The 22,047-nt window shown below is 40.8% G+C and overlaps 2 protein-coding genes across 3 annotated transcripts; one reads left to right on the top strand and one right to left on the bottom strand.

Moving 5' to 3' along the window:
* Window positions 1-547: 547 nt before the first annotated feature.
* Window positions 548-19,329, bottom strand: rb1 (retinoblastoma 1). Of its 2 annotated transcripts, XM_069725526.1 has the most exons (27): window positions 19,173-19,329; window positions 18,649-18,769; window positions 17,935-18,038; window positions 17,343-17,477; window positions 17,210-17,248; window positions 17,023-17,072; window positions 16,661-16,771; window positions 16,189-16,334; window positions 16,005-16,082; window positions 15,113-15,222; window positions 14,950-15,024; window positions 14,243-14,330; window positions 14,028-14,144; window positions 13,890-13,946; window positions 13,575-13,606; window positions 13,330-13,406; window positions 12,972-13,183; window positions 4,303-4,418; window positions 3,823-3,977; window positions 3,357-3,502; window positions 3,075-3,179; window positions 2,867-2,980; window positions 2,596-2,744; window positions 2,478-2,508; window positions 2,241-2,383; window positions 1,945-1,991; window positions 548-1,847 (listed from the first exon to the last, which is right to left on the bottom strand). In XM_069725526.1, the coding sequence occupies exons 1-27, from the start codon at window positions 19,280-19,282 to the stop codon at window positions 1,783-1,785; spliced, it is 2,733 nt and encodes a 910-aa protein (XP_069581627.1). In that variant the 5' UTR covers window positions 19,283-19,329; the 3' UTR covers window positions 548-1,782. The 2 variants fall into 2 exon arrangements, with proteins under 2 accessions (XP_069581627.1, XP_069581628.1); XM_069725527.1 differs by lacking the exons at window positions 12,972-13,183; window positions 13,330-13,406; window positions 13,575-13,606; ... (12 more) ...; window positions 18,649-18,769; window positions 19,173-19,329 and adding an exon at window positions 11,745-12,112.
* LOC138637072 (lysophosphatidic acid receptor 6-like) lies at window positions 6,542-11,111 on the top strand. Its single transcript, XM_069725528.1, has one exon. The coding sequence runs from the start codon at window positions 6,978-6,980 to the stop codon at window positions 8,034-8,036; it is 1,059 nt and encodes a 352-aa protein (XP_069581629.1). The 5' UTR covers window positions 6,542-6,977; the 3' UTR covers window positions 8,037-11,111.
* Window positions 19,330-22,047: the final 2,718 nt, after the last annotated feature.

Genomic DNA, 22,047 nt, shown 5'->3' with positions numbered 1-22,047 from the left:
TCAGAGATCTTGTTAAACAGAAACATATCCCTTCCAGCGCTAATTGTATTTCTATCTGACATTTGATAAGACCTGGTCACACACATTTTCAATCGAACAATTATTTTTGTCAATCACGACTGAAGATGATTATCTTCAACATGACATCTCTCTCAGTCATCTTACCAAATTGCAATCTTATTTAGAAATGACGCCTGACCGGCTGCTGCTTCTTGTAAACATAATTGTGCACAGCAGAGGGTGGAAAACTCCCACTGTCGACTTAAAGATCCACTAACTGTTCTGGAGGTACAGTTGGAAATACAACGTGGCTGAGGCCAACTTCACAAAATCAGACATAAATATTTGGTAATAAAAATTAAAAAAAAAATGGTTTTAAACTAAATGAGGGAATGATCTAAACCTTCATATATCTGAGCAGTTTATATGACTGTAAAGGTCAAAAGTGTTAAGTGTCTTAAGTTGAGATTCGTAAGGCAGATTTACTAAACATCTTAAGTGTGGTTTTGGGAACCGATAAAAGCTTGACAATAAGAAGTGACAAATGTTGCAAGACAATACTCAAATTGTATTTTTCTCAGACAGTTAACCAACACGCTAAAAAAAAACAACAACAAAAAAAACAGACATAAAACAAAACTCTACAATGGGTTCTTTGTGAGAAGTTGGAAGGGAAGTAAAAAAAAAAATTCTGACCGATAGAAATAATAATAAAAAAAATATAAAAAAAAAAAAAATCGAACAGTGTATTATGAGGAAACACAAACATAAACATAGCAAAAAAAGAAAGTGGTACAAAACTGTAAGTGGTGTGTACATAAATATATACACACCACTTACAGCAAATTCATCTGTGGCCGTCTCTCACGGAAAGTTTACCAGGGTAGAAATATTGCAAGAAATGTCAGATGTCATTTTTTGCTTTGAGGTGCAGGTGTTGACCTCTTAGCTAATCAGTTGCCATGACTCCAGTGTTGCTTTCTGTTGCATATTTCCAAAAAGGTAAATTGCCCTGCTGATGTGTAGAAAAATGTGATTGATTGTAGAAAAATATTCCTTTAGTTCAAACACATCAAATGTTGGCATTAATGTATTTTTACCACCCGAAAGTAAAACAAGTTACTATAAAACTATCCATGTTACACCACAGAGAAACATTACCTGTAAGAAAATCCCTTGAAACTACTGTACATGAGTATTTTGGGTTTGTGTAAATGATGTGTGATTTTCCTCGAAATGATTTTTGAGTTTTAGAGTTGTCACTTCATGACACAAACTGAACTTCCAAAAGACGACATCCGTGTTGCCGAGCAAAACAATGCCTTCAAAGTAAAAGCGGTGGAAGAAAAGACAACCATGTCTCTCAGAGGCTGACCTTTTACACCTTTTTGCAGAGTAATCATGATTTAACACTTGAAATGTTGCATCATGATTGAGACATTTGAAATGTCAAAAACTGAAGTGACTCTGCCAAAAAGAGAAAGGATGACATCTGAAGGTCTTAATGGTGGTAATACTCAATACTTAATTAATCTCCAACAAGTGAAATTCAAATTAAATTCAGCGACATCAATCATAATTCAGTAAAAACACTCGGATAAAACACCAACAACGAAAAAAAAGAGGAGAAAATCCTCTATATTCACATATCACTCCTCAAAGTTAAATACAAACTAAAATCCATACTAAATTTACAGAGAAAATAGCGTTTCACTTTGTGTGTGAGCAAACAGTCGTGTTCACGTCGTGACAAACAGTGCAGGTCAGTTCAGTAGGTTTTAGTCACTCCTTCCTCGATTCGGCATCGTCCTTCATCTTCTGCTCCTGCATGCGAGTTCGAGTGGAGCCTTCAAGGGGGGGGGGGGGGGGGGGGAAGGACAACCATGAATCCACAATCAGAATAAGCAAAAGTGGGACTGAATGTATGAGGCTGTTTTCACTTACTCATCTCTGCAAGCTTCTGTATCAGTGTAGAATCTCCTCCAGATTTGCTGTAAATTTGAATAAATGAGGTGAGCTCAGTTAAAAGAAATGTATATATGGTTATAGCATACAGTACATATATACTATCTATAGTAGAACCCCTGTGGAAGAGGGGTTGTGTATTTTACTAAATAATCTCTCTAAGAATTGAGGTAAAAAAATATATATAAATTATCCATCATAAACTATTTAACTGTGCATATTTGGTGGAACTCATAAACATGTATTAAGATCATGTTATTTACTCTATTACCAACCTGCCATCAGTTTCATCCTGTCCGTCCACATCGAACCGTAACCTCTTCAGAGGCTTCGGAGTGGAGCCGAGATCCAGAGTCCTCTTGAGGGAGCGATCGCCGCTGTTGACCATCTGGTTGATCTTCTGGAAGCGGTTGGGCAGCTGCAGGTGAAGACAAAACAATAGTGAGTGAGGAAAACATATCTGGCACTGCTGTTGTGAAGAGATCGGGACTTGATGCTAAAGAGGCACATACCCCAAACGATTCACCGATCGATACCAGCAATCTGCAAAGGCAAAAAAACAACAACCGTTATTCTTTTGCCAACAAGTTGTCCATAACGATCAATTGACTGTGAGTGTGCAGGACTGACTTGGAGCGAGGGGTCATGATACCCGGGGACATGCGTGCGTTTTTCATGGGAGAGATGTACACGTTGTTGCTGCCCGGCACACGTAGAGGCGAATTCGGGAACTTGTAGGGGCTGCGTGGTATTTGAGGGATTGGAGAGAGCGTTGGTGGCTAGAAAAAAAAAAAAAAAAAAAAAAAAAAGGAGCAGCAGTGATGAAAAGAAATATGAAGCATGCATATTGTTCTGATTGTATATATATCAAAAACACACTGTGGCTGGAGAGGTGTCTCACCCTGGTAGACGCATACTGCAGGATGTTGGTTTTCAGCTTCTGCATGAACACTTGGTTGTAGAAGACGATGATGGAGTCATAGTGGTTCTCAGTGATCAACACATGCTTAAAGGTCTGTGACATACAGGGTGACAGTTCAACATGGAGGTTTCTTATAACAGCAAAAGTTTTCTTTTTTAATGGAGATTTTCATTAAAGGTTGCTTCACCTCTTGGTTGGTGTTGGGCATGTTCTTGTAAGCTGTGACGATGGTCTTGAAGCGCAGATCAACACTCTTCACTTTGCATACAGCATACATGGCTGACATCATCAACTACAAGAACAACAGGAGGTATTTGGAGGAGAAAAAACCCCCACAAGAAAACATGTTTAAAAGGTGCCGAGAGAGAGAGAGAGAGAGAGAGAGAGAGACAAACGACAACGAGTGAGACTACAAGAGGGGACGAGCAAGCGTAAATGATGTGTGACAAGGAGCATGTTGACGGGTTACCTGGTCGAGGTGACGGTCCCTCATCAGCTCGTACTCGTGCTGCAGAGTGTGCTGGAACAGGGTCCATATTATGGGCTCCAGTTCAGGGTGGGAGGACAACAGGTAGGAACAGAGTATTTTCAGCCTTGTGTAGGCCAGGCGGTACACTACAGAGACACAAAAACACAGATAGTTGAGGAGGCAGCAGCCCGCAGGAACCAGACAAGTCTTTTTTCTTATGAGGCAAGGAGCAATGTTTTAAAGTGACCCGTTCAGATTCATGTAAATGAAGGAGAACCAAAGGGATTCGTACGATGAGTGAAAAACACAAGTGGAACAAATCTTAGTTTATCTTATTTGTTTTTATATAGTCGTACTGACACTTCATCTTTTTCAGATTTAATTTTCCAAACATCAGTTACTGAATAAAAGTTTTCCAGGGACTGCAGTGACTAAAATGTAAGTCAGAAGTTGTACGACGTCTTACATTTTTTATAGAAGAGGCTGAGAGAGTTGGACTTTGGCTGTCGTGGAACTTGGCCAGCAGCCTGGGCAGCAGGCTGAGAGGAAGTTTGAGAGCTGGGCGTGGACGGGGACTCGGGAGGCAGGACACGAAGGCCTGGACGCACTGGAGACAAATATCTGTGAGGGGAACAGAGGGAAGCAGCGCCCGTATCAGTTACACCACCCACATGAAACATGAACATCTGCACTAAACTAAAACCTTAGATGGCTCCAAATATAACGTAATAGAAGAGCTGCAAAGCTACAAAAAGAAAAGTTCGTGGAGAGTACAAGTCATGAAAGATAACATAGTTAATGGTGCTTAGCCATAATAATGCACTCTTGGACTTCTGACTCAAAGCGGTTTCACAACAGTTAAAAAAAAAAAAACAAGGTTTTTGGGGTGTGAGAAGATCTTTCAGCAGCTGCAGTTGAAAGACTGACAGATTGTGGGATGACTTACAGGTCAGCTGCGGTGTGGTTGTGCTGCAGTGGTTGACTGAAACTGGCCGGGGTCTCCACCTGCTCTGCTGCTCCGTCCTCATGCTCCTGTCTCAGGAGCTGAAATAGTAGGGAGCTCTGCAGACACACAAACACAAATATTTACATTTAACCATTCATATGTGCATCTAAATCATGTTGAGAATTACTATTCACCACGTCTAAGAAATCAATTCAAAGGGCAAAGTTTAGACAACAGAGGAAAAACTTTTGAAAGCTGACATTAATTGTAGTTTTTCCACCTTTTTTTAAGGCCAAAAAACGAATTTAAAATCATCTTTTACTGATTCCATTTCCATCAGTAACACCAAATGACTTCTGAGTTCGTATGTGAAGATATTTGTTACACTAAATGGAATTTTATTTGAGCACATATTCATACATATTGTCAGTTGAATCACTGCTGTCTATCAGGAATTTTTAAGGCTGCGAACAAAAGATAATTTTCCTTATTATATAATATTGTATATAATATAACCCTAATTACATCATCTTTTTAGATTGTTTATTCATCAACGATTAGTTGTTTCTCTATAAAATGGCTCAAAATAACTGAAAAATGTGCATCAAGTCTGAGCCCGTGATGAAACAAGTCTTATTTTGCCTTTTCAACATTACAAAACCCCCCAAATCTCCAATTATCAATAATAAATGTACTGATATAGCTGGAAAGAGGCTGCTGATTACTTTTTCTGTTGATTCAGTTAGCAATTCATTCACTAATCGTTCCTGCTCTGCATCATAAGCATCATAACGAATGTTGATAAACTATGAAAAACAGTTTGAATATTAAAATCTGAAAATGTGAATTATATTGTCGACTTCATGAAGAGCCTGTGTATGAGTGTGAGCAGGAAACAGTTAATGTATAAGTACATTTTACACGTCATTTTCTTTGCAAAAACCCAATTGTGAAATTGTATCTGAACTACCGCGCCTTTGAAATGCATATTGCTCATTTTATATTTTAACGATATATTTTGATAAAGCTTAAAAAGACTGATATGCAATTGAAAAGGGAATTTTAGTAGTGTACGAACGGGTTGGACCCGTGTGAGTTTTTAACCGAGGTTTAGAAACCTGGAGGAACACTGACGAGTCCACAGCAGAAGAGGAGATTTAATCTCTCGTGTGTTACTGGATAATATTATAGACTGTGTGAATTCAAGTTCTAGAAAAGCGCACAAAACTGCTACAGTTGCTTTTTCCGCTACTTCATATCATAAATAAAATCCTAGAGAACGACCCAAATCAAGTCTACTTGTATTCCTTTCTATGCTTTTTATCCGTTTATTATGCATTTTGTCTGTTTTATCTCATTTCTTTTCTATATTTTTAAATGTTCCTTTATATCTGGTTTTATGTGAAACACTGCCTGTAATTCTCTTGCTGTGAAGCACTTTGAGCTGCACTTCTTGTATGAAAGGTGCAAATAAAGTTTATTATTATTATTATCTATCCATACCCACACCGAAATCAAAATCAGAGGTGAGTTCATTGAGGGAGGGAGGTGTGTGTGTGTGTGTGTGTGTGTGTGTGTGTGTGTGTGTGTGTGTGTGTGTGTGTGTGTGTGTGTGTGTGTGTGTGTGGGAGGGGGGGAGGAGGGGTTTACCACTCAGTGACTGCAGGTATGGACACGCTCAGAGTGCATTCCTCATGTCATACTTGCTGCACCCTGCTGACACCAGGTACACATTTCAAAAGTACACTTGGTATTTGATTGCTTCAGCAGCATTTAGTGACGTATAGTGCACAACTGCGCTTTATCAGGTTTAGTCAAATCATTGCATAAGAGCTCGCTGTTTACTCTCGGCTACAGATTCCTGTTTAATTTAAGGTCTTACTTTATCTGAAAAATAATTGAAACACCCCAAACAATTGTAGAAGAAAACATGATATAAAAACAGGCCACATACAGTGTTATTAAGCAGACGATCGAGCCGCCTCCTAATTGAGCTAAAGACGCCTACAGCAGTGAAGAACAAAGAAATCCCTATTTTAGAAAAACCTAAAGTTTGCAATTAATCAGCAAATATGAAAAGTATGGATCTCACCAATTTCTCATTATGACAAATGACAAATTCCATTTAAGTGCAGAACCAAAGAAGTAATGGGAGGACTTTGGCCCCAGCGGAGGCTCCTCCCCGTGTTTCACCAGACCAGTGAGCTCTTTGTGTCTGAGCCTCTGCCTTGCAGGCGGCTGCTGCGAGGTGTCTGATTTACAGTCGAGCAGGAACGGAGTAACGATCACTGGGTGCCCCGGAGGCTGCTGCAGGAACACAGGAGAACCAGCGAGCCCGAGAACCACTCGACTGTTCACAGTTGAGGAGAAGCACATGACTACTCGCTCTAAGGGTGTAAACATTTCTGCCGTGGAAGACAACTCAAAAGACTGACTGACACTTAAAAGGAGGATTACTGGACGTGTAGGACAGCTTTCACTGAAGTCAAATGGATGTAAAGGACTTCGGATGCCAATAAAGGTAGTTTGTGAAGAAGCTGCATACATCTCTTCTCAGCATATTTAAGGGCACCTTTTTTCTTTTTTAAACCAAATGACATGCACACAAGCTGGACACACGACTGAGGAGAACTGTTTCACTGTAAATGCTCTAAACTTACCAGTCTGACCTAAAGATGGATAATAGCACCCAACAAGACATGTGCAACAAGAGTGATGACTTTAAGTACCCTATGTACAGCGCGGTTTTCAGCCTGGTGTTTGTGGTTGGATTTTTGTTCAACTTGGGGGCTGTCTACATTTTCGGCTTTGCGCTGAAGCTGCGGAATGAGACCACGACATACATGATTAATCTTGTAGTTTCAGACTCCCTCTTTGTCCTCAGCCTGCCTTTTCGGATTGTGTACTTCTTAAAACGCGACTGGCTATTTGGAAGCGTGCTCTGCAAGATCTCCGTGGCCCTGTTCTACACCAACATGTACGGCAGCATCCTCTTCCTCACGTGCATCAGCGTTGACCGCTTTCTGGCCATCGTGTACCCGTTTCGGTCCCAGGCCTTTCGTACGAGGAGGAACGCCAAACTGGCCTGCTGCACTGTGTGGGTGATGGTTCTTTCTGGGAGCGTACCCACAGGGTTCCTTCTGGACACCACTTCACCAGACTCCACCTCCAGATATTGCTTTGAAAACTACTCAAAACAACAGTGGAAGTCTGAGCTGTCCAAGGTGGTGGTGTTTATAGAGACTGTGGGCTTCATCATCCCGTTGATGGTCAACGTCTTCTGCTCTGTCATGGTGCTACGGACCCTGAGGAAACCCCAAACCATCAGCCGAGGAGGGCACCTCAACAAGGCAAAGATCTTGAGGATGATCATCGTGCATCTGTTCATCTTCTGCTTCTGTTTCATTCCCTACAATGTTAATCTCATCTTCTACGCCCTGGTCCGCTCTGCCACCGAAAAGAGATGTTATGCAGAGTATGTAGTCAGGACCATCTACCCCATTGCTCTGTGCATAGCGGTGACCAACTGCTGCTTTGATCCAGTCATTTACTACTTCACGTCAGAGAGTATTCAGAGCTCCATCAAGCGAAAGTCTACGGTGTGGCACAACGGTGCCAAGTTGCTTGACAGACTGTACAATGACAGCACACACAGCAGCTCAAATACAACACCCATCAGCATGACGCTGAGGACGCCGAGATCCACAATGGTAAAAAACGAGTCCACAGTCTGATGACACTTCAATCACGTGGCAGGATTTATAATTCAGTAAGTATGGCTGGTGAAACTTGATTTGAATCAGAGGATAAAGTGGCCTTGAAACAACATAAACAAAATGGTTACTAAGGAGTCACTCTGATGGACACCACAGAGACTTTAGACTGGGACTTAAGACAATGATCCCTGTAAGTCAATAAAAGAGGTGAAGGCGGCAAAGAGCATTTGAATGTAGGTGTGTTGCAACATTAAACAGACTTTATCAGAACTACAGTTTAGAAGTTAGAAAAGCTTCTCTTCTATTTGTGAGTGAGTTTATAATGTGTATCAGTGAAAATGAAAGGTGGCGCTACAAATATATATCCATTTTTGCACAAGATATTGTTATTGTAGTTTTATTCCAGAGAACAGTCTCCTTTAGAAAATTTCACCTTTGGAAATGCTAAAGCAGTATTACAGCTCTTTTAATGTACTGTACAGTATTTGTGTTATTTGTGGCCACATTAAGGCTTTTCAGCACTTTATAGAGCAGCGTGTTCTATAACTACTTTTCACATATACTAAACATGAATAAAAAAAAGTTATGATTTTTTAAAAGTTTGAGTATCAAGTTCACTGATGGATCAAGTGGGGGTGTTGTGAAACGTTTGGCACCACCAGGGTATCAGTTGGTCATATTCTGCTCTCATTGGGTGCAACCAAATCGTTTGTCTAGACTGATTACTCATGCATCTACTAACAATGCAAATGCAAGTGCTGCAGCTCGCCTGTGAATGCACATTACAGTCCCCACATTTTAAAATGTACACTGAAGGTGTGGCCACTGAATGACAGCTGCACCAACACTGCTGATGGGCTCTAGCTTGGTCATTTCTGTGGGAAACTTCATTTGGATAAACAAGGAAAGCACGTCTAAAAGTTTTTCCTCTTTTGTTGCATGTGCAGCAGGACATTGGAGCGTATGGAAATCAAATCCTGTACACAGACTAGATTTTTGCAAGTTGGTTTTACAAGTGTAAATCACAGGCCAGGCTGAATTTCAATGCATCTCAGGCAGGTTGACTACATGTAAAAACACGGCTCACAGTGTAAATAGAAAATGGAGGAACTACTCTCACTGCATGAGAAATATCTGTTCCCTCTTGTTAAAGCTGTGCGCTGCAAGACTGAGCACTACTGCATTCCTATTGAGAGGCTGAGCCTGAGGGTCTGTCCCGACAAGGACGACTCATCACCACTTCAGCACTGATGAGATGGGCTGCCAAAACAAAGCAGGCAGGCAACAACATGCCTTTCGAGGGAGAAGACCGCTTGCAAAATAGAGCGGAGGCGCTTGCTGTAGTTGTGACATACAAGTATTTGGCAAGAGATCATGTTTTACCCATCTAACGTAAACCAGACCACAAACAAATCTCAGCTAGATTACACAGCTCATAGACAAAAATGGTACAGATTAGATAGCAACACAGGATACTGGAACTTTACTCATTTAGAATATAGGAATATATTTTAAAGAAATATAATATAACAGGGTTTCTTGAATTAAGGAGTAAAAACACACTCACTGTGGTGTGCGTAGAAAAATCTGATGTAGACAACAGGTGAATTATTGTTTTTAATAGGTACAAAGACTATGCATAGTTGTAGAGAGTGAAGTTTTGACTTTATTTTGGACTGATAACGACGAGTTTCAGATCAAAATGTTCCTCTCCGATGTTTCCTGTATTCAGATCTACACCGACTTGTTCTTTCCCAAGAGTGTTTTCCCCGAGAGTGACACAGAGGATACACTCCTGGGTGATGCCATCACCTTCTGTCACTCAGTTATTGCTATTGCTCATGATAAATATTAGTTAATGATCAACTCCAGTTACTCACGCACATGTTTAACAAGGAGTCGTGAACGTGACTCCCTCCACGAAGGTAATGAAACTATCTGCACCAACATCAATCAATCCTTTAGCCAGAACCTTTTAATGCTGTCTAAACAATATAAGGGGTGGGAGAAGAGAGAGAGACCCTGACCCGAGTGTGGGTGTAAACCACTCCAATCAGCAGCATGTGAACGGTTACAGCATCCCAACAGGTCATCCCGCTGCTGAACGCCAGCTGACTGGAAAAATTACTTTATCACACTGTCACTGCTCCGATCTGCTACTGCTGTGTTTCATCCGTTTCAATATTCTCATCTGTTCTGCTAATTGTTTTATGCATACAGTATTTATAATGAATTGAGAAATATCACTTCATGAGACAAAGACATCAATTATCTGCACTAATTTATCAGGGTCTATCAGGATGGTTCAAATGGCAAAGGCTCACAAAGATTAAATTCATATTCATATTTTAAAAATGTGTTTTTTACAGTTAAAGAACCAAATAAAGACAGATGTGAGGTGGTTATAAGTATAAATCACTCAACTATTACATACTTTGAAAACTGTTGATCAACTCAATTCAACAGTTCAGACACTGGATATTCATTATAAATACAATTATTATAAAGTAGCTGTTATGACATCTCCAAAATACACAACTGAAGCTATTTAATATGGAGGAATTTTTTTTTTACAATTTAATTAACAGAATTAGGGCTTCCTTGTAAAATTATGGCACATAAAATTGAGGGGCAGAGAGGAGATTATTGGTTTAAAATCCATTACGCAATAGAAATAAATAAAAACTATCAATGCGCAAATAATGAACAAAATGTCAACGGAGGTGCTACTTGGAAGTTGACTGAAAGTGGTGATTTACAGTCAAAATAATCTACAGGTTTGTATAAAAAAATAACTTTGCAACTGAAGTTAAAAAATAATTAGTGTTGAGATAATAATAGGATCTTTCTCATAATTCCTCAGAAGAATTTATAAAATTGATTAAAAAAAAAAGTCTCAATTATGATGACATACCAAACATAAGTGAAGAGAATCACAATCAGACCCTCCCTCATACCGACTGAAAGATGCTGAACTGGATATTTGGTTACGCACTGCAAACTCAATTAAACTAACACATCTGGTCTCTGTAAAACATTAACTTTACAATCTTCTCTAAATGTGTATTTAATGTGTCAATATGTAACATTGTGAGGTGTTTTATGAGCAGGAAGCTGCATTTAAAACTGTATTGGTGGAATTGATCTGACTGTACTCAATATCAGTCCATCACGGTAGAGGATTTTTGTCAGCTCAGCAAATTTACATCCCATAAAAATGGAGACATCTGGAGTTGATTATGTTTGAACTTGCCAAAGGTTTAACGGCTCCAGCTGAAGCTACTGAACGTGCTCCCTCCTTCCATCATATCCTCACTCCAACCAACGCGATCTCCTCCAGATATGAGAGCAACACAGTGACGTAAAGAGCGGCAAATCATTTTCAGATATGGAGCTGTGGAATACGACAGCCAAACCAATCTCACCTTTGTACAACTGCACTGTGGACACAAGCTACCGCTTCACCTTCTACCAGGTGTCGTACAGCGTCATCTTCCTGCTGGGGTTGGCCACCAACAGCTTGGCTCTGGCTCAACTGTGTCTCTCTCCCTGCACCATGAACAGCACGGCCATCTACACGGCCAGTCTGTCAGCCGCCGACTTGTTTTTTGTTATCTCTCTACCTCTGAGAATCTGCTGCTACCACCACCAAAAGGCTCGAGCTGTGTCCTCCAAGACAGGAGAGTCGTACAGTTGGAGCCCGGGAGCAGCCTACTGCCAGCTCACCTTCATCCTCAAATACATCAGCTGGTACGGAGGCATCTTCTTCCTGGTGTGCATTGCTGTGGACCGTTACTTTGCTGCAGTGCACCCCCTGGTATCGACGCGTCGCAGGCTGCGTGTTGCGCGGGTGGTTGTTGGGGGAATCTGGTGCCTGGTGCTGGGCCTCAGCGCGAGTCTGCCTTTGCTGCGCTCAGCGGCCGCTCGCCAAAACCAACCCTGTCTGCTAGACCCATCCACGCGACGCCACTGCACCGTCATCCCGGCAGCCCTGGGCTTGGTGCTGGGCTTGTTTCTGCTGTCCACTCTGCTACTCCTCTACGGCTACTGCGGAGTGCTGAGAGTGCTTAGCCAGCCGAGACACCGCTGCTTCAGCCTTCGTCGCAGTCATATGCTGGGTGCTGGGTGTCTTCCTGCTCTGCTTCCTCCCCTATCACGTCAACCTGCTGGGATATACGCTCACACACGTGGGTCTGCTGCCACATTGTGGCATGGCCAAGGTGACCAAAGCTGTGCACCACGTGGTGCTTTCCCTCGCCAGCTTCAACTGCTGCCTCGACCCACTCATCTACTGTTTCTCCAGCAGCACAGAGAGGTGCCTGGCGGTGGTTAGGTTAGGTTAGGTAGTTACTTTATTAATCCCCGAGGGGACATTTTTTAATGGATGCAGTGGAGGCAGTGGCACACAACTACTACACAGAATAAGGTCTTTACTTTATGTTAGGGGGACTGGACTGCTTTATTGAACTAATATATGCAACTGACTGACTGTGAGTATAATGGTGAAACTGTAAATAACTCTGTATGTGTTAAAGACTGTATTTTAGCACAAATGGACATACGTTGAACAGGGTGTGTGTGAGTGAGTGAGTGAGTGAGTGAGTGAGTGAGTGAGTGTGTGTGTGCATGTTCACTTTGCAGCTGAGTGCAGCACCTGTCTGGGGGTTCAGTGGCAGTGAGAAGCAATGTCAGCTTAGTTATTTCCTTCTTATATTTCATCAATGTGTTTGAGGGAGTAGTTTATATATTGATCTTATACTGTACACCATTAATGTTATACCTAAACTGTAGTAATAAGTAACTTATTTTTTTTTAACTGCTGAGTTTTTTTCTTCTTCTTACAGATCTATAAATGCTCTATAAAAAGGTATATTTGAAAGGTTTGTGTCTTTATGTTGTCTATGCGTACATTTAGTCTTACGTGACAATAATACAATGAGAGATGAAACTGACCGTCCTCCATGCAATCCTCTCCATGATGAGGTTCTCGCAGGTCTCCAGATGTTTGACGATGTCTTTGCTCAGAGCGGGGTAAGCCTTGATGAAGCTCTCGATGACTTTGTAGAAGTCGAAGGCGGCAAGGTTGAACACATCGAGTATCCAGGGGAAGCACACGTCTGTGTCAGCTGGGTCACTTCCTCCATGGTTATTTTTAAAACTGCTCTCTAATCACACAGAGAAAACCACATTAGTACAATGTTTCGCACACACTAGGTGAGTAAGCATTTATCTCTATTACCGATAACTGAAAGATACAACACAACTCTTAAATTATATATAAATCATTCATTTGTTACATTACAGGACACACCTCCATATGTTGCCATGACCACTTCCAGAGCACAGGCCAAGAGTGATGTGTGGAATGTGGAGTCATTGAGGAGTTTACTGGAAAGGAAATCACATGACTCGGCTCAAGGAAAATGCCGCTTCAGTACATATCAAAACAATACAAAGCATGCATGCATTTCCAGTGTTCAAGTAAGTGTAAGTGCACACAAACACCAGCATGGACTGGATTCAGGATTCTCCAGTGAAAGCTGGACAATAACATACCTGAAATTTTGCACAGACAGACGCTTCTCTTCCTATAAAAGGAAGAAAAAAAAGAAGAAGATCACTAAATTTAAGTGTTGGCACGGATATGTTTTTTCTACAATGTGTTCTTTAATAATAAAAATATGAAGAGAATAGATAAACAGGAATAAGCATGAAGTAATATTTTTTTTTTTTTTTAAAAAGCCTCTTTAAAAATGTTATGTCTAATATTTTATATCCAAGAAGATTTGCAGACAAATTAATGTGAGCTTCATTTATGAATAAAACAGTTGAAAATAAATTTATAAATCAAAATTAAACAAGCTACTGTACCGATTTCAGCATCGCTTCCATGACTTTGTGATACAGCCTGACACCAAGTCTGAATCTCTGGAAGATCGCAGAAATGTAATCAGACATTAAATCATTTGAGGACACAATGTATTGCCATGTCTGCTCCTAGCTTCATACCTCTTTGCCATATACTTCGCAGTATGGGCCGGCTGCCTGACCAAATCTTTGGCTGAACATCTGTTCGAGCCTCTCCAGACGCTTCCTCACATCCTGTGTCGGGTCCACAGTGCATTGCTGATGACAGGAAGAAAGAAAACAAAGTATATGTTTAATCAAACCAGCTGCAGTTTCATGAGATACTTTAATTAGTGGCAACACTTCCAGACACCCACTTTGAAATAGGTAGCCAGGTTAGCAGATGGCTTATCCCCATTGGTGGGGAGATCACGCATCAACAGCTGAATGGAGGTCATGGCAGCTCTGATGAGATAAAACAAAAATCAGACAGTGAAGGAAGAACCTCAGGCACGAACTGAGAACAAGTTACACAGAGAGAAATGCCCAATCAACTACCAAAAAGTACAAGAAAGTCCCAGAGCAGTCACAGATATTTGGTTTCCTATTCATAGATACAAAGACACATTAACATTCCCATTTAATAATATATTCTGCCTTGCAAGCCATATCATTAATTGCTAATTAATTGCCAGATGAGCACAGCTTTTGACATCAGCTGGAACAACTTGGGTACACACAGGAAAGAAGGTTTAACATTTCTATTTAGAGGAATAAACAGATTTGCCTGTCAGATCTCATCACATCCTTTTTGACAACGTTAGCTTGTAATATAGTATATCATATAGTAAAATCTAAGTTCTGGGTGCATCATACATAAAGAAAAGGTAGAAAAGCACTCATTTTCATCGTACACATTGCCTATTGCTTTTGATTGAACTATAACTAACAGTTTCTACAGCGACTCCCAAAAGCGCCAGTTGACAGATGAGCAGCCAACACTGTATCTGTTGACTAAAATCTAGTGCTCGACAAACAACGACTAAAACAGTGCAGAACAGCTGAGTCACTGATAACTGCTCACCTGATAGGAGTTTGGGGAGGGAGTCCTCCATCTTCATCTGGCAGGTTCTTCTTTGGGGTTATCTCCACCTGCGATCTGAATGTGTGACCAGAAACCCTTTCTTTAAATTCTTTGAACGAAGCAACGTCAAACATTGAATGATAAAGAACAAAAAAGAAATTACATTTCGAGTTTAGGTGCAAGGACAGTCTCATCTCCGTCAAAAAACAGCCGTCCATCAATGTCTCTGCTCTTGAGGTAGTGCTCTTCATATTGCTGGTCGACGTTATTCACCTGGGGGGAACATTACAGGGCAGGGTTACTTGTTCGTGAGGTGCCACCCCACATACGAAATTTACTCATCATTACTTATGTTACATACAGCAGATTGAACGCTCTTAGTAAAGATCGATATTTAATAGATTTCATTAGCTAAATGCATGTTTTACATGAAAACTCGTAATCTGAAGTGCTTGTTGAACTTGTACAGGATTTCATCAGATCTCATTCTCAAAAAAATAAACATTTCTAAAACAGGACAAGGCTCTGATTTGTCTACAACTACATCAGACCGACAGCAGCTGGCGTTCGTCTGTAAAACTGCTCTTTAAAATAATGTGGGGCAAAATCTCTTTAAAAGCTTTATGTTTTTCTAATTCACCCGGGCCCCGCAATGGCAGGTAGGATCAATAAAGCGAAGTTTGCGCATTATTTACACAAGACAATAAATAATGCACACCATCTGTAACAATAAAATAAACATGTCCGGTACCCGTCTTCAGAGGAGTGTGTCAGTGTCAGCAAACAGTGGCATCCTGTTTTCATACCTGCCTCTGCAATATACTACCCTGGCACACTACAAAGCGTCCCCAGCTTGACTACACATTTTCCTGACACCATTTATGTGAAAACAAACATGTATGAGCAGCAAAGAGAACAACCAACATCTGTCAGAGACTCAAATGCTCAACATTGGTAACAGCAAGCAGGAAGCGGTACCTAATAGAAACAGTAAGGGTAGAGGAGGCAGAGAGAAACCAAACAGTGGAGTAAATGTTCTGACGATCATCTCCTACCTGAGGAAAATGCAGCGATCTCGAAGGATCCAGTGCTTCGAGGAAAGGTGAGAAACTGTTCTGGTATACGTTCTTCACCTGCAAATTCATTTAACATATGAGGCTAAAAATCACACAAAGGAAATGGAACTGTGTTTTTATGATGACTGTAAGAAATCTGAAAACAAAAGAGGAGTGCTCAGACCTGTTCTACACTGCATTCATTCTCTTTGCACAAGGTTTCAAGAAGCTGCACATCGACCTCTGGCTCCGGAGGTCGGGTTTTGGCTTTGCTCTGGTTGCGACGAGATGTTCGTGTCGGAGGGCTCTGAATTTTGCTGATTGCTGATTCTGAGAGAAAGATATTCAATAGGTTACAAAATCCATAAGGGCCACAAACAATAATAAAAAAAAAACTCTCATGATACATAAATTCATATTTTCCATGGCTGGGCAACATAACTAATGAATATACTTCTACAGGGATGCTTGATAATGGATTTTTTTTTTCCAATATCCAATAGGCTGATATTTTCCAACTCTTATGGCCGTTATTCTAGGCTTAATACCGATAACTCGCATACTATTTTTGTTCTTCACAATTTCATCGTAATGATTGGGATGCCAGTTTTGAAAAAGGTCAATTTCTTTTACAATTTTCATGTGTTTTAACTTACTGTAAACAGGCTGCAGAAGATCTGGAGAGCAGCGCTTGATGAATAACTCCAGCGTGCAAAGCAGCAGCTGGAACGATATGACCAGGTCATCCTCCATCTGCAAGGTCCTTCCTGCAGACAGCGGAGACACAGCACTTGAAAAGCAGCATCACAATAGTACTGATGTTGACTAGAAACAACAGAACTGGAGCCACGAGGAGAAACATTTTCCTATTCATATGATCTCTACATCCGAGCACAAAGGAGGAAGGAAGGATGAAAAGAAGAAGACTGATCAACATCAAAACAATTCCATCAAGTGTGTTAACAGCTTGATCCGGCGTGTTTTTGTTGTTGTTAATGTGTTAAAAAGCTGAACCTACCTTTGGCCAAAAGAAACATTGTCCAGCAGGTCCGCATGGTCTCTCTCTCCCTTAAAAATGAAACACAGAACCATTAACAACGCACCAACTTCCCATCTTTGATAACAAGCACGCAACTATGAAACACAAGACTACAAAGAGACTAAAAAGGAAGTGTGAAGTTGTGATGGGTCAGCTGACAACTTACTTGCCATCAGACGTCAAAGCAAAGACTTTATTGCATGTTCTGAAACAAAAAATGTTTTATGGTCAATTACAATTTTACTACAAATAATTTTACATAAATTGGGTATCTGCGCTCTACTGACATGATTACTCACTTCTCAAACCTCTGGTAAAGAGCCAGCAGCACATTGTACTTCTTCTCCAGTCGGGTCAGTGTTGAATTCACTTTGGTGCTTATCGTATCCAAGTTCACATCCAAGTTGCTCACCAGAGCTGTGAACTGCGTCACACTACAAAAGAAAAGAGGATTTTGGGAGTGAGGTTACTTATTTTCCATAAAAATAAGAACAAAACTGAGACTGGTAAGTCCTCACATTTTTTGAACTCCAAAGGTGAAATACATTCAGTAGATAGACTTGAGGTAATAAATACATCAATTACAGGCTGCAGATAGCGATCCTATACAAGGTGTTCCTTTTGTACTTATTTTCAGCAAATCTAAAAATACCTTTTCTGTATCCAAACAAAGAAAATCTCTACAGTTCTAGTTCAGTGCTAAAAGCAGACACGGGTTAAAATGTTGAAAGGATGAACTACTAAATGTTCCCAGTGCTCCGAAATAACTCATGTTGTGATTCGGTACTGTATAAATAAAATGTAATCGTTATCCTACATGATCACTTATATTGCCTGACAGCAGCTGCACTGTGAACTGATTTTTGCCAGAAACACATTGCGATCACTTACTTCAGACTAACAGCTTTCAGAACCTGAGTCAAAGTGAAACAGGCGACATCCATGTCTGTCTGGGTCACAAACAGACAAGCTCCCCAAACTTTGTTCCGACTGTCCTGAAACAACAAGTAGAAAGAACAACGTCAGAAAACGCTACGGTCGCATGGTCTCTCCTTTGACAAAAAGGATGAAAAAAATAATTGTTTGCAACAAATCTAATTGAGGAGCTTCATCATATGCATGCAGTTATTGAGGACCTTTCAGAAATCATTATTGGACAAAAGTCTGTTTCCGGTATCCAGCTACTGTTTGAAAGGCAAAAACAACACTGCAGTCTAATGTTTTTGTGTTTTGCTACTGCTGCAAGGTATATAATACATTAAGGTTTGATGTGAACTTGTTCCCTGCTTTGTAAATTCGAGAAAGCTTTTAGAAAAAGCATCACCAACATGGACTACGTTCGGTAGGGGGGGGACATGTGAACTTTTATGGTTGCACGCCTGATGCCATAGTTGCTATTTTATTCTGACTTAATAGTATACACAGCACATGAGCTGTCTCCTGAAGGGATACACGTGTTCACTTGTTAAGACGTTTTGAACCAGAGTAACGCAGTTTCCATTCAAACCTTTTCCACTGCTTCAACAGGACAGCCAGCAGCATCACAGTATTTTAAAAAAACACACACACACACACACACTCAAATTACCACAAATAAATACATACGGCGACTTCATCCGTGGACTCCTGAACAGTTTTCCACAGTTTCCAGGCATGGTCGCATACCAGGTCTGTCACATGAAGGCTCTTGCAAAGAGTCACAAACTCAGCATCCTTGTCCCTGTGTCTGCGGAGGAAGGAGGTCAAACATCAACGATCGTGCAGAAGCAAACAAACGCGTCAAAACATGCTGCACAGATGACAACAGCGCGCAGCCGAGTCCGAGCCAGACGTGGGGTGGGTTTGTACGTTATAACAGCGTTACGCGTCCTGTTGCGTGTTTTACTGAATAGTTATCCACTGCGGAGAGTTGTGAAGAGTAAAGCGAGATTCAAACCCTTTGGTGTGAGCTCTTAACGCAGGCCTGACTCCGTTTGAAGCAGCTAAGTAGCTAGTGGTTCGTAACATCAGCGAGCTAGCGAGAGTCAAATATCTGGACCAACTAGTTAAATATTAGTTTGCAGTGTCACATTTTAACACGTATAAACCAGGTCGCTGCGGGCTGAACACGGCACCATAACGTCGCTTACTTTTTAACAGATAACTCGGGACTGTCCTTCTTGTCTGGAGAGACGCTGTCAGCAGCGGGCTTCGGCTCCTTGTTGTGTGTCGTCCCAGAGTTGCGTTTCTTCGGCGGCATCTTGTTGTCCGGTTCACTAAAGAGGTCAATATATTAGTTAAAAACAGAACTATCGCGTTTAAAGCCCACTACACGGGTTCCGCGGCAGCAACACAACGAAACCTTCGTGACTTCCTCACGCCGGGATTCAGTGGGTGCTCGTTTTGCGTCACCTAAGTACCCGGCGGGGTGCCGGTGCAGCCGGTGCAGCCGGTGCTCCGCGCCCTCCGGTGATAATGTTCACAGCACCGTCTAACCGACGCCGTTCACGAAGGTTTTCTGATTGTTTGTTCTCGGCGTAATCCCAATACTGTCGACACTGACACTAGGTCATCGATTTTCAGTTTCATATTTGTCCTTGTCTTTCTGGGATAGTAAGCAGACCACAGTGTACTCTTACCCGGGTCACGTGAAAAACGCAAACGAACCAACCCAAACTCCTGAGACGAAAACGCGGGAAAGTGATTACGCAACATCCGTTCATTTGCATTTAACCCGCCATCGGGATGAGTCACAAAGTGCTTACTGCCCAGCTGTAATAATCTGGTCATTCAAACTAATCCAACGTAATTTTTCGTGTTACAGCGTGCACGTCTTTATTCTGCAGCTTTAATTTAACACGTGCACGTTTGTTTTCACTTCCTTTTACACTTTGATGTACTTGTTTTTTAACTTAACTATTTTTAATCCTTATCCGTGGAACGTTTATTCCCGTACTGATACAGATTATCGTGAATTATCCTCAGTCACTGTAAAAAAATTTAAAAAAAAAAACTCTTCTTATACAGTATTGACAGTAAATTCGAAGTTTTAAGAAAAGCGGCCATAGTTTTAATGTTCCAGGGTCCCAAACCTTCACTCTTCTCTTTGTGCAACCACTGCCCTCTACTGGTTAAACTCTCATCTTGAGAAACCTCGATCATGGCCAGACACTTTTTGGTTAGAAAGCAGCCCCGTCTTTGGTTGCTGTAACTCCATTAAAACGTAATGGCTCATTTTCCTGTGTAGTGTGTATCCTGGATGTTATTTACTGATCTTACATGATCACCGTAATTGTTGTTGTTGTTTTTTTTTAATGTATTGAGTTTAATAAAACTTGGCTATACAATGTATGCACATCTCACAGTTTAAAATAGTTTTCATCAGACATTGAAACAAAAATATGCAATAAGTCTTAACAAAAGGAATGAACAGTTATATGACTATTATAACAATATGTATGCACTGAATGGCAACAGAGTGTCCAAAGGCAAAAAGATGGAGGGAGGTGTTTTATGACAACCTGACCCTCATCGCTGCAGAGGAAACAACAGGGAACACATGCCATTGCAAACGGTCTTTGAAAAACACAACCTGGGAAAACAGTGGGGTGTTTTCATCAGTTTCCCAAAACCAGATCTTTAGGTACAGAAGAAAACATCAAACCTTCAGTCCTCCGTGAGAAAAGTTGCACTAATACAGGTAACAAATTCTTCTGGGACAGTCGAGTTCAGCCAGCGGCTTCAAAAGATGCACATTAATGTGACTGGTCTGTCCATGTGAGCTGTCACGTGTGGGAGGTCTTTTTTGTAACACTTCGCCTTATTTTTTCCTTTGTTTCAATCAATGTCCTAAATTGTTTTTAAATTTCCTTTTCTTTTGCCTTGTGTTTTGATGCTTTTAATGGTTTTATGTGACGCACCTTGAATTGCCTTGTTGTTGAAATGTGCTATACAAATAAACTTGCCTTCCCTTTGTTGTCAAGATTGTTACAATAACAATACAATGTGTCCTCAACAGGATATACTGTATCTTAACAATGATCGCCTTTGCAGACAGTACATTTAACCAGTGATTATAACCAGTGACCAGAACAATGACTTAATGAGAGCTCTCTGCTAATAATCAGCAGAGACAAGTCCCAGTAAACTTTAAAGAAAACACCTCAGTACGTGAAGAGACCAACTGACACTGTTATTTTTTTTTTTTTTGCAAGATAACAATGGATAATCAGAAACCTTTAGGTTTTGTACTTAAAAACTTGTGTACAATATTACAACAGAATTTAGTTTATGTTTTCACTGGAAGGGAATTAGTCACCACAATTCCTGCTGAAATCTGTCAGAACTACTTATTGGACATGCAAACAGTAAGAGACACCGGAGTGAAAAATAGTTCATTTGGCAAGTTATTTTTTTTATTTATTTATTCATTCTAGCAATAGTCGTAAAAATCATTCATTTCAATAAGTAACATGGGTTAAGAGTAGTTCTGACTGAGTGCAGCTTTGTTGTCAGCACTATTTAGTCTGGCAGGCTGCTGATTTGTGGTCACTTCTCCAGGTCCATCAGTGGTGAGGAACATAACAGTCAACAGGTTGTGCATTTTTTGTGCCTCCTCCTTGGACATTAAAAACAAAATCTGGTCCCTCGGCTGATGTTGAGAAAATTAATTTTCCTATGCTACAAATGACACTAAATAAGATCAGGAGATACACTGCAAGATCGTCCAGATGTCCTGGTGGAGTCCTGCTGCTACACTCTATAAGATGAAGATGATCCAGAGTTTATCTGTGTAACCTTACACCCTACACGATGTAAACATAAAAAAAAACAAAAAAAAAACTATGTATCCATCCGTAACAGAATAAATAAAGGAATTACTCCACACTGCCCAGCAGGACACAGTCTGATCAGAGTCAACCACCAGAGCCCCGCTGGGGCGAATAACAAAATAATAAATTCCTCTGTCTCTTTACAACATACTGGTTTCTGATCCAGTTCTGATCTGGTTTCTGATCCAGTTTG

Source organism: Brachyistius frenatus, unplaced genomic scaffold, assembly GCF_029030835.1.
Source record: "Brachyistius frenatus isolate BFR_SWC_R1_liver_20210118 unplaced genomic scaffold, ASM2903083v1 Contig_428, whole genome shotgun sequence".
Classification (NCBI taxonomy): domain Eukaryota; kingdom Metazoa; phylum Chordata; class Actinopteri; family Embiotocidae; genus Brachyistius; species Brachyistius frenatus.
This window is presented reverse-complemented; position numbering and strand designations above follow the sequence as displayed.

Excerpts from the sequence above, each read along its gene's own strand:
- LOC138637072 (XM_069725528.1), top strand. The coding sequence starts at position 6,978 with ATGGATAATAGCACCCAACAAGACATGTGCAACAAGAGTGATGACTTT.
- rb1 (XM_069725526.1), bottom strand. The coding sequence starts at position 19,282 with ATGCCGCCGAAGAAACGCAACTCTGGGACGACACACAACAAGGAGCCG. Across the intron at positions 18,039-18,648 it reads AGTCCACGGATGAAGTCGCC|GACAGTCGGAACAAAGTTTG; the intron begins GTATGTATTTAT and ends TTGTTGTTTCAG. Across the intron at positions 13,607-13,889 it reads TGGAAGCGATGCTGAAATCG|GAAGAGAAGCGTCTGTCTGT; the intron begins GTACAGTAGCTT and ends TTCCTTTTATAG.